This window comes from Mus pahari, chromosome 1 (assembly GCF_900095145.1).
Source record: "Mus pahari chromosome 1, PAHARI_EIJ_v1.1, whole genome shotgun sequence".
Lineage (NCBI taxonomy): Eukaryota > Metazoa > Chordata > Mammalia > Rodentia > Muridae > Mus > Mus pahari.
In genome coordinates, this window is record NC_034590.1 from 156309815 (window position 1) to 156322260 (window position 12446).

At 41.0% G+C, this 12446-nt stretch overlaps 1 protein-coding gene and 1 non-coding gene across 5 annotated transcripts in view; both read left to right on the forward strand.

Moving 5' to 3' along the window:
• Positions 1-12446, forward strand: part of Slf2 (SMC5-SMC6 complex localization factor 2) — a 53222-nt gene that overhangs the window by 13430 nt on the left and 27346 nt on the right. For all 4 annotated transcript variants that reach the window (XM_021198606.2, XM_029538115.1, XM_029538123.1 and 1 more), the window contains 3 exons: positions 3252-3374; positions 4471-4638; positions 7637-7739. In XM_021198606.2, coding sequence (XP_021054265.1) covers positions 3252-3374; positions 4471-4638; positions 7637-7739 — 394 coding nt within the window. The remainder of the gene's footprint in view (positions 1-3251; positions 3375-4470; positions 4639-7636; positions 7740-12446) is intronic.
• LOC115063070 lies at positions 150-256 on the forward strand. The gene has a single exon (XR_003842950.1). It is a non-coding gene; the product is annotated as a U6 spliceosomal RNA (small nuclear RNA).

Consider the following 12446-nt stretch of genomic DNA (forward strand, 5'->3'; position numbering starts at 1 on the left):
GGAACTCACTTTGTAGACCAGGGTGACCTCGAACTCAGAAGTCCGCCTGCCTCTGCCTCCCTAGTGCTGGTATTAAAGGCATGCGCCCCCACGCCCAGCCTATGCCGGGTTTTTATCCTAGCACAGAAGTAGGACCTTGATGTTTATGTGTGCTCACTTCAGCAGCGTGTATACTAAAATTGGAACAATCCAGGGAAGAGTGGCTTGACCCCTGTACAAGGATGACAAGCAGATTCATGAGGCATTCCATAATTTTAAAAAATTAGCTATGTTTAACTATCAAAAAAATTCAATTTTTATAGAATATGGATATAAACTACTCTAAGGAACCATGGTTATTTATTATAAATAAATTGGTTTCACTTAAACATTTTAAAATCCAAACTTTTTTTTAATGTTTACCAATTTCAGACATTTTGTTCTGTTTTCTTAGGCTAGGGGAAGGGTTATTTGCTTAATTAAGTATGCTCTCAGTGTATTGTTATGGTTGTCCTCAAAGATTGGATTCTTCTGCTCAGTCTCCCCAAATTTTGGGATTACAAGTGTATACCACCATGCCTAACATTAAGAATGAGTTTTGAAACCAATGTTTTTTGTGTCATATTAATCTTTGGAGGAAATAGTTCAAAATGATAAGCAGCCTACTTGATACACATTAAGAAATTGAGGGTCATGATTTTCCCAGTGACAGTTATGTAGCTAGCTGAATATATTGGCCGTTGTAATTCAGGAACTTGGGAATCTGAGTAAGGAAGAGTGCCATGAATTCAGTGTCTTATCTCAAATAAATGGCCAGAGAGATGGTTCAGTGGGTAAAAGCACTTGCTGAGCTTAACATCCAGAGCTCAGTCCCTAAGACTCATATGGGGAAAGGAAAGAACTGACTCTTGAGTTATCCTCTGACCCACACACATACATACATACTCTCTCTCTCTCTTTCTCTCTCTCTCTCTCAGAAGTAAATGTAATTTTTGTTTATTTACTTTTAGTTTTTTGAGGTAGGGTCTCACTTTGTAGCTCTGGCTGTCCTAGAACTCACTGTGTAGATCCAGCTCAAACTCACAGAGATCTACCTGCCTCTGCCTCCTGAGTTCTGGGGTTAAAGGCATGCTCCACTATGCCTAGCTTAAATATAATTTTAAAAATTAAAACACAAATAAAAGTTTTAAACAATGGGCCTAGAGATATGGCTCAGTGACTAAGAATAATTGCTATGCTTCAAAAGGGCCCGAGTTTGTTTCCCAAAACTCAAGTCTGGTGTCTCACAACCATCTGTGCCTGTGGCTCTGGGAGCTTTAACACCCTCTCCTGGCTTCCATGGAAACACACACATAGGTGGGACACATAATCACGCATACACAGAAATTAGGCTTTGAGTTAAAAAATCATGTGTGTGGTTGCAGACTTATTGGTTTGTTGTTGTTGGTGGTGGTGGTTTGGGTTTTTTTTTTTTGTTTTGTTTTGGTTTTTTGAGACAGGGTTTCTCTGTGTAGCCCTAACTGTCCTGGAACTCATTCTGTAGACCAGGCTGGCCTTGAACTCAGAAATCGCCTGCCTCTGCCTCCTGAGTGCTGGGATTAAAGGTGTGCACCACCACGCCCGGCTGACTTACTGTTAATGATACCAAAACAGCACCTCTACTCATGTACTAACCGGAAAACTTCATTTAAAGTTTAGCTGTTGACTGGAGCCGCTAAGATGGTTCAGTGGGTAAAAAGCACTTGCCACCAAAACTTGATGCCATGAGATCAGTCTTGAGAAGCTCCTGGTAGGAGGAACAGATTCCTATAGGTTGATCTCTGGCCTTCAAGCATACACAGTGAGACATAGTTGTCAACCACCTCCATGACCACAATACATAAATTAGTAAGCAAATAAATAATGTTTTTTTTAAAAGCTGGTTAGGGGGCTGGAGAAATGGCGCCTTGATAAAGAATACTTGCTGTTCTTGCAGAGACTACCGTTACGTTGCCAGCATCTGCATTGGACAACAACTCTATATAGCTCTGGGGGATCTGGCATGTTTTTCTAGCCACCACAGTCACACCCACAACCAATAAAAAATCATTTTTTAAGTATCTATAAAAGGAAGTTTACATAACTGAATTACATAGAAGTCACAAATTTTAACCTTGTTAAACATGACTATAGGAAATCTTCAGAAGTTTAGGTTAAAAGTTTTTCCCTGTGAATTTAGAGAATTTAGAGAAAATTAAGCATTGCATTGCTATATGTGGTAATACACACACCAACACTTAAATTGAGGCATGAAGATCTCAACTGTCAGGCCAGCCTAGGATACATGAAAAGACCCATTTCAACACATACACACACACACACACACAAAATGGTAATGGTGATAATATTGAGTGTTCTCAGACAAAGACAGAAGTAATATTTGGTATGATGATTGGCTCATCGATAGTGAGAGAACAGTAAGTTTATTGATCACTTATTTTCCTTTAATCTCACCAGGAGTTTGTGGTTTGGTGTTCCATAGTAAGTGCTCAATAAGTGTTACATGTGGTAATGATAATAATCATGTGACCATGATGAAAACAAAAACCTAACTAACATTATCAGGGAGTTAGTCTGCAAGATCTCAGTGAATATTACAGATTAGAGAACATAATCAAATTTGGTCATTTTTTTTTCTTTTTTCTATTTCTGGTTTGAATAGGCCATTCTTAAATTTCTAGTTGTAGACAAATACTCAAAGGGCTGGAGAGATGGCTCAGTGATTGAGAGCACTGGTTGCTCTTCCAGTGGGCCCATGTTTGATTCTCAGCATCCATCTGATTGCTCATAATCATTTGTGACTCTAGTGCCAGGAGATCCAACACCCTCTGCTGGCCTCTGTGGGTACTGCACAAACATGCATTTAGACAAAACACATATAAAATAGAACTTTTTAAAAAATAGCGTAATATATTTTACATATATGATTTACCCTATATTATAACATAACTTGTTAAATAACAGTACTTGGTAAGAGATATCCTTGGTGCAGCTTTTAGATCACAGCAAAAGTTGGCCATTTTTAAATAAATCATAAGCCTGGCCTGGTGTACATGCCTTTACTCCCAGTACTCAGAAGGCAGATGGATCTCTGAATTAAGGCCAGGCTGGTCATATAGAGAGTTCTAGAACTATAGAGAGAGACCCTGTCTCAAGAATGAATGAATGAATGAATCTATGAGTGAATGAATAAATAAATATGGATTGTTTATTATGATATTTTCAATTTTCAGGCTAGATGAACTACAGAAGCAGCTACAGGAAGACATAAAACAGGGCCGTGGCATTAAATCTCCTATCAGAATTGGCGACCAGGATAATACAGATGATGAGGATGGCCTCTTGGAAGAGCACAGGTAGTCTCTTTTTAAACTATATAATCTTCTGGTACTATTTTGCCATTTTTAAAGTTTGATTTTTATAAAACATCTGGACCTTTGGCTGGCTGCTTAGTGACTGAGATACACTTGGGTTTTGTTGGAAGGCCAACATTAAAACCAAATTCATCCTAAATCTTAACACTGAGAGACTCAGTGATTTTTTTTCACTACTGGAAGTGTGAAATGTGTACCCATAAGAAGTGCAAAACACTCTCTGAGAAAGGATTTTTCTGTATAAGAACCCTGGCTGGCCTGGAAGTCTCTTCAGACCAGGCTGGACTGGAATTAAATAGAGATCCACTTGCCACTGCCTCTAGAATGCTGGGATCAAAGTCATGCACCACCATACCTGGCTAAAATATTAAGTCAGTGTATAGTCTGAAATTAATACTTTACCTGCTGAGCCATCTCCTCAGCCTGAGTTAATCAATCTTTAAAATGTATAATATGCTAAAACTTTCATTGGGCCTGTCATGTTAGCAGATGTCATTAATTCCAGCACCCGGGAGACAGACAGACAGATCTCTGAATTTGAAGCCAGCCTCGTCTACAGAGCAAGTTTCAGGACAGCCAGGACTGCATAGAGAAACTCTGTCTCAAAAAAAAAAAAAAACCACACATACAACAGCTGGAGAGATGGCTCAGCGGTTAAGAGCACTAACTGCTCTTCCAGAGGTCCTGAGTTCAAATCCCAGCAACCACATGGTGGCTCATAACCATCTGGAATGGGATCTGATGCCCTCTTCTGGTGTGTCTGAAGATAGCTACAGTGTACTCATATACATAAAATAAATATATAAATCATTAAGCCGGATGTGGTGGCGCACGCCTTTAATCCCAGCACTCGGGAGGCAGAGGCAGGCGAATTTCTGAGTTCGAGGCCAGCCTGGTCTACAAAGTGAGTTCCAGGACAGCCAGGGCTATACAGAGAAACCCTGTCTCAAAAAAAACAAAACCAAATAAATCATTAAAAAGAAAAAAGCAAACACAAAATGCTGTTTCTTCAGAGTTTGCCAAGTACAAAATCATGTGTATCCTAACTCTTTGATATTCAATGATCCTTGTATTTCAGGGAATTTCTAAAGAAATTTTCAGTTACAGTTGATGCTATTCCTGATCATCATCCAGGTGAAGAAATATTTAATTTCCTCAATTCTGGAAAAATTTTCAATCAATATACCTTAGATTTAAGAGACTCTGGTTTTATCGGAGAAAGTGCTGTGGAAAAGCTTATTCTCAAGTAAGTAAATCATAAACATTTGGATTTTTTTTTTCCTGTTAAAAATTTGTTCTAGGGCTAGAAAGATAGCTCAGGCCGGGCGTGGTGGCACACGCCTTTAATCCCAGCACTCGGGAGGCAGAGGCAGAGGCAGGCGGATTTCTGAGTTCGAGGCTAGCCTGGTCTACAAAGTGAGTTCCAGGACAGCCAGAGCTACACAGAGAAACCCTGTCTCCAAAAAAAAAAAAAAGAAAGAAAGAAAGATAGCTCAGTGGTTAAGAGCACTTAACTGCTCTTGCAGAGGACCCAGGTTCAATTCCCAGCACCTGCATGGTAGCTCACAATTATACATAATTCCAGTTATTGTTCTGACCTTTGTGGACACTAGACATGTATGCAGGTATTCTAGTCAGGGTGCCCTAGAGTAGTATAACCTGTGAGTCATGACCCCTTTAGGAATCTAAGACCATTGGATAACAGATATTTACGTTACAATTCATAAAAGTAGTAAAACTACAGTTATAGAGTAGCTGTAAGGGTAATTTAATGGTTGGGATCAATACACCTTGAGGAACTGTATTAAAAGGTCACAGCACTAGGAAGGTTGAGAACCATTGGTCTAGAGGAACAGAACTTGTACTGTGAATCTGTAGGTATAGAAAGGGGATTTAGTAAAATGGTTTACAGGCTGTGGTCTGGCTACTTCAACAATGGCTGTCTACAGAAGGACAGTTCAGAAGTCCAGTCATTCAGTCCAAGAGGTTGGATGTCTCAGCTGGTCTTCACTATACTCTGGAATCCTGAAGAAGTAAGCTTTATTGTCAGTGAATGAAAAAACTTCCTAGGAAACACGAGCCAAAGGGGTGGGGGGTCAGGGGAGGTGTAATCATTCTTCTTCTATGTCCTTTATATAGGCTGGGAGGTAGGGAGTACGTAAACCTTTAATCCCAGTACTGGGGAAGCAGAAACAGGCAGATCTCTGAGGTGGAGGCTAGTGTCATCTCCAGAGTGAGGTGTAAGTCAGGCAGGGTTGCACAGAGAAATCCTTTTTCAAACAACAAAAGAAAAAGAAATGGGTCTTCCTACTTCAAATGACTTTATTAAGGGGGAAAAAAATCCCAAACAGGGCTGGAAAGATGGCTCAGCAGGTAAGAGAATTCATTGGCTGTTCTTCCAGAGAACCCAGGTTCAATTCCCAGTACCCATGTCACAGCTCACAACTGTCTTAACTCTAGTTCTAGGAGATCTGGCACCTGGTACATAGACATATTTATGTAGGTAAAACACCAGTGCACATGAAAATAAATAAGTCGGCCGGGCAGTGGTGGCGCACGCCTGTAATCCCAGCACTCGGGAGGCAGAGGCAGGTGGATTTCTGAGTTCGAGGCCAGCCTGGTCTACGGAGTGAGTTCCAGGACAGCCAGGACTATACAGAGAAACCCTGTCTCAAAAAAAACAAACAGGGCTGGCGAGATGGCTCGGTGGTTAAGAGCACTGACTGTTCTTACCTGAAGGTCCTGAGTTCAAATCCCAGCAACCACATGGTGGCTCACAACCATCTATAATGAGATCTGATGCCCTCTTCTGGTGTGTCTGAAGACAGCTGCAGTGTACGTACATATGATAAATAAATGTTTGGGCCAGAGAGAGCAGAGGTCCTAAATTCAATTCCCAACAACCACATATAGTCTCACAACGATCTGTACAGCTACAGTGTACTCATATACATAAAATAAATCTTAAAAACAAACGAACAGGGGGGAGGGGTATGGGAAACTTTCGGGATAGCATTTGAAATGTAAATAAAGAAAATAATAATAAAAAAGAAAAAAAACAAACGAACAAAAAACAACAAAAAAAGAAAATAAATAAATAAGTCTTTAAAAAACAAAACCTGAATAGGTATGCCCAGTCATTTGGGTTTTAGTTAATTCCATTTCCATCACAGAGGCAAAATACTTATAAAATCTTTTTTTCAAAAGTTGCTCTTTAAAAGTGATTGGGCTGAAGAGATGACAGCGGTTAAGAGCACTGACTGCTTTTCCGGAGGTCCTGAGTTCAAATCCTAGCAACCACATGGTGGCTCATAACCATCTGTAATGAAGATCCAATGCCTTCTGGTGTGTCTGAAGACAGTGACAAATGTACTCACATACATTAAATGAATAAATAAATCTTTAAAAAAAAAAAAAGGTTTTTGATTAGAGCCCAGTAAAAATCTGCTGCTGCCTTCCAGGTGTCAGCTTAAGTTTTCCTCCTATTTGCAGTGCTAGAAATAAAACCAAAGGCCTCAAGCATATACATCCCATACTTTTATCAGTTAGGATTAAATACAGGTGGGACTTCTGAGGCTGTAGCTTAGTTGGTAGAGTGATTATGTAGATATACAGAGCCCTGGGTTTGTTCTTCAGCACCACATAAACCAGAAGTGGTGGCATACACTGGGTAAGTAAAAGTGACTTTTCAAGTCATCTTCAACTTTGAGGTTTGCCTGCGCTACAAGAGATAGTATCTCAAAGTGGAGAACCGAGTATGTAAATTCCAGCCACGACAGTTCACTGTAATCCTAGAGTTGCTAGGGCAGGAAGATCACAAATTTGGAGTCACCCTGAGCCTACAGAGCAGGACCTTTTCTCCAAAAACATATTCTCAGTACCACAAAAGGAAAGGGACAGCGGTGACAACAGTAATAACAGTGGCTGTCAGAATAGCTGGGCTTGACCATGTGGATTCTGGTGTTGAGCTTTAGGAAGTTCATCCCTAAGCTGACAAAAGCTCATGTCCTCGGACTCGTTAGACTCTTGAGTACTGCATACAAATGTGATTTTATCCACAGAGGAATGTGGGGCCCACAGAGTGAATCAGATCACCATCAGTTATGTGAAAACCTGTTCCATGTTAGTGTGGAGTTCATTTCCATCGGCTAAAGTTTGCTTACTCATTTCTCTGATTATGTCAAATGTGTTTATGCTAGAGGTTTTGTTTCCGTGGGTAACAGTCACTGATTTTCTGTTTCCAGATCAGGAAAAACAGATCAGATTTTTTTGACAACACAAGGCTTCCTTACCACTGCATACCACTACGTCCAATGTCCTGTACCTGTGTTAAAGTGGCTGTTTCGGGTAAGAGAATTATTTGGGACTTATAGTAATTACCTACTGTATTTTCTACTCAATAAACTCCTAGGGTCTAACAAAATGGCTCAGGAGTGAAGGTGTTTACCACCAAGCCTCACAACCTGAGTTCAATGCCCAGGTCCCACATGGAAGAAGGAAAGAACCACCTTGAGAAAGTTATGCTGTAGCCTCTGTTTAGATCATGCACATACCCTATACACACTAAATAAATGGAAAAATAAAATTTATGAAAATTTTTTTTCACTGTAAGCAGAAAAAAATTACTCTAGCCATATATTAAACCCATGATTTCTGGGAGAATAAAATGAGACAGGAAGAACCAATGTTCTTTCTCAAGTTACAGGAGTACCTATGTCTTGGTATTCCCTATTCATACATGTCTAAGTGTGAGTATGTGTGTGTGAGCACAGGCACCTGTGGAGGCCAGAGGTGTCAGATCTCTTGAAGCTGGCATTACAGGTGACTGAGTCACCAGACATGAATGCCAGGAACTGAATTCTAGTTCTCTATGAGAACAGTACAATATCTTACTCTTAACCACTCAGCCATGTTGGCAGTCCCCATGTGTTTATGTTTTTATGCAAACTCAACTGAATGTTTCTCTTCCATGTCCATATTTAATACTTAAATTCATTTATGTGTCTTTGTTTCTGTTTAAATGATGTAGATTTTATATATTGCTTTGGTGTTCCTCTAAATATGTTAGACATGAATGTAGATGTTTATTGCTCTGGACATATCAAGATGGTAATTTCGTATTTAGTATAGTGGATTTTGGCAGAGCTAGAAGGCCATGGAGATGGCTTTCAATGTAATGCTAGGCTCTCTGTTTACCATAGTGCCCAGTTAAGGAAGAATTCTTCCAAGGACAAGATTCATGGCAACTTTTCTTGCTTGTTTGGTTTTGTTTGTTTGTTTTTTTTTTTTTTAAAGATTTATTTATTTATTATATGTAAGTACACTGTAGCTGTCTTCAGACACTCTAGAAGAGGGTGTCAGATCTTGTTATGGTGGTTGTGAGCCACCATGTGGTTGCTGGGATTCGAACTCCGGACCTTCAGAAGAGCAGTCGGGTGCTCTTACCCACTGAGCCATCTCACCAGCCCTGGTTTTGGTTTTGAAGACAGGGTTTCTCTGTGTAACCCTGGCCAGCCTGGAACTCTGTAGACCAGGTTGTCCTCCAACTCAAAAAGATCAAAGTGCCTCTGCCTCCCAAGTGCTGGGATTGAAGGCGTGCACCACCATGCCCAGCTCACGTCATGTTTTTCTCAGACTACTGGAGTGTTCTATTTTAATTAAATTTGGATTTATAGAAAATAATGGAAGTAAACTGTTTTTAAGTATAAAAGGATATTTTATACTATGCAAAAATTTGCCCTACAGGCAGGGGAGATGTTTCTGTATTAAATGCTTACTGCACAAGTACAAGGGGTCTAATTTCAGATTCTGAGGACCCATCTGCAGGCCAGGAGTGGCAAAACATCTTTGTAACTCCTGTATACATCTGGAAGTATACACAGGAAGATCATGGGGCTCACTGGCCAGCTATTCTAGCTGAATCAATCAGCAAGGGACCCTTTCTTAAAGAGTAAGATGAAATGGGCTAACCAAGAGGTCCCAGTTGGTCAAGGTGCTTGTCTCCAGGAACCATATGGTAGGGGACAGCAGACTCCTGAGGTTGTCCTCTGACCTCCACTGGCTTGCCATGGCATACCCGTGCTCCCTTCCACCTCCAGTAAGTAAATAGGTCAGAGTGATACAAGAAGACTACCAGTATTTACCTTTGCTCTAGAGGGGCATGTGTGGGTGAGTATGCCTTTGTGTACATACACAAGAGCCTTGCCCTGGAAATCCTGTCCCCTTTAAAGTCAGTCTCATGTAGCCCTTACTGGCCCGGAACTTGCTGTGTAGACCAAGCCTCAAAGATCTACCAACCTGTTCTTAGACGGGTAGATGACTCAGCAGTTAAGAGCACCAGCTGCTTTTGCAGAGGACCCAAGTATTGTTGGAATCAGAAAACTCTACTGCATGTTGTCTTAGTCAGTGGTGTTTTGCTATGAAGAGATACCATAACTACAGCAACTCTTATAAAGGAAAATGTTTAACTGGGGCTTGCCTACAGTTCAAAGTCTTAGTCCATTATTGTCATGGTGTCGAGTATGGCAGTATACAAGCAGATGTGATGATAGAGTGGTAGCTAAGAATTCTACATCTGGATTGGCAGGCAGCAGGGAGAGAGAGAGAAAGAGAGACACTGGGCCTGGCTAGAGCATGTGAAACCTCAAAACCCACCCCCTGTGACACATTTTCTCCAACGAAGCCAAACCTACTCCACCGTCACACCTAATAGTGCTACTCCCTGTGAGCCTGTCGGGACCATCACACTTGTGAACTAAGATTTAGGGGGAAATAATGGCATTTCTACTCTGGACTTTGGGAACATGTAAAGAAATCTCCTATTTGGCAAGACTTTATAGACATGCTAGTATATTCTTCATTATTTTCATGTGGTTGGCAGCAGGTGGGGGGGGTTTCTGTTTTTTTCAAGACTGGTTCTGTGTATAACAGCCCTGGCTGTCCTGGAACTCACTTTGTATACCAGGGTGGCCTCAAACTCACAGATATCTGCCGCCTCTGCCTCCTAAGTGCTGGGATTAAAGATGTGTGCCACCATGCCCAGCTAGTGATTGGCATTTTTAGTGTCACTGTATGAGATACTAGATGGAACACCACTGGAAGCCTACATTCTAACACAAAAGAGGTAGAAAAAAAAAAATGTTGGCACGTCTTTGGGTGTTACTTTCTCCTGGTAGTAGAGCTTAACCAGACACAGCAAAGATGTTCTTAAAGTAGATTATTTTTTAAATGGGTTTAAGCTCTGTACCTAACTGAACAGAATTTGGGTTTATTCCTTAGAGTTTAGATTTAAATTTATTGTGGTTATGATCTATACTTCTGAGTAGAGGAAAAGAATAGCAGTTGAAGTACTGTGTATTCTACATACATTTTTACAGTTGGGTTTTTTTGTTTGGTTTGGTTTGGTTTGATTTTTTTGCACACACACACCTTCTAGGACGTGGTTCTCTCACTCTACCATCTGAGTTCTAGAGATCCAGTTAGGCCCTCGTGAATTTTTTAGATAAGAGTTTCACTACATAGCCTAGGCTGCCCTAAGTACTGGGTCTGAGCTCACAGGTGTGTACCACCATTCCCAGGTACGGGTATTTTTAGCTTGGATTATTCGTCTCTGGATCTAAATTTCTATATCTTGTTAAAAGGTTGACTAGACCAATGGTTCTTAACCTATGGGTTGTGACCCCTTAGGGGTCCTTTTCACAGAGGTCATTGACTACAACCATCTGCATATCATATTTATATCAGGATTCATAACGGCAAAATTACAGATATAAAGTAACAACAAAATAGTTTTATGATTGGGAGTCACCAGACATGGGGAATTGTAATAAGGGGTCGCAGCATTAGGAAAGTTGAGAAGCACTGGACTAGATAAAAAGTGCAGCGATTTCACCTAGGTATTGGTAGACTTGTCATACTAAACATAAGACTCTCTGCTTTCCTAATACTCTGATTGTTAGGGGAAAGCAGTGAAAAGTGCCTTGGCTGGTTGGAGCCAAGGAACGCCACAGTCACACTATTCAACATACCTATAACAGGGGAGGGGGAAGAGCAAAAGGCCATCTCAGAGTGGGGGCATCAGAGAGTCAGAGAGGGAATGGGAGGGAGCATGCCTTGATGTCCAGAAGGACTTTTATAGCAATAGTGGAAATGCACCAAATGTACTGTACCTGGCAGCCATTGGGTGATGACATAAGCTCCTGCCGCTGAAAGACAGGCTAGAGGAGCACCAAATGTATAATATTAATGTAATACTAATGAACATAGATTGTCATGTCATTGCAGTGGGGGGGGGGTGAAACTGTGTAGCACTGGCTGTCCTAGAAATTACTCTGTACACCAGGCTAGCTTTAAACTTGGAGGTTCTCTGCCTCCAGAGTGCTGTGTTTAAATGAGTGCACCACTATCACCTGGCTATCCTTATCCTCTCCATGAAGGCATCTAATACCTACATACTGTTCTTTTGTCTCCAGTGACAACTGAACATCTTTGATACCTTAGTTGGGCCTGGGAAGATGGTTTAGTGGATAAAGTGCTTCCTTCACAAACATGACCTGAGTTCACATCGATCCCAGCAGTCATGTAAAAGCTGTGCATCTGTAATCCCAGTAGTGTCAGGAGAAGGGTAGAGGCCAGTAAATGGCTGGCTACTCGATCTAGGCAAGATAGTGTGCTCCTGCTTCAGTGAGAGACTCTGTAGTCTCTCAGGATAATTTGAACTAGAAGACGTGAGACCCTGTCTCAAAAAAGAATGAGTGCTGTTTCATGAGTGTAGGTGTAGTGTGACCAACCAGCTGACTTGCTTCTGTGCCTTCTCTACTATGATGGGATGATCTCCTAAAACTGTAAGCCAAGATACGCCCTTCCTTAAAAAGAAAATTGGAGAGTGGCTAGGTATGGTAGTACCACCTATAAACATATCCTTAGGAGATGGAAGCAGGAGGCTCAGAGTTAAAGTCAGTTTTAGATGCATAGCTAGTTTGAGTCCCGCTGGGGCTACATGTATCCAGATTCAAGTCCCCTCGCCTAATTAAAAAGGTATGGGTATGGGCTGGA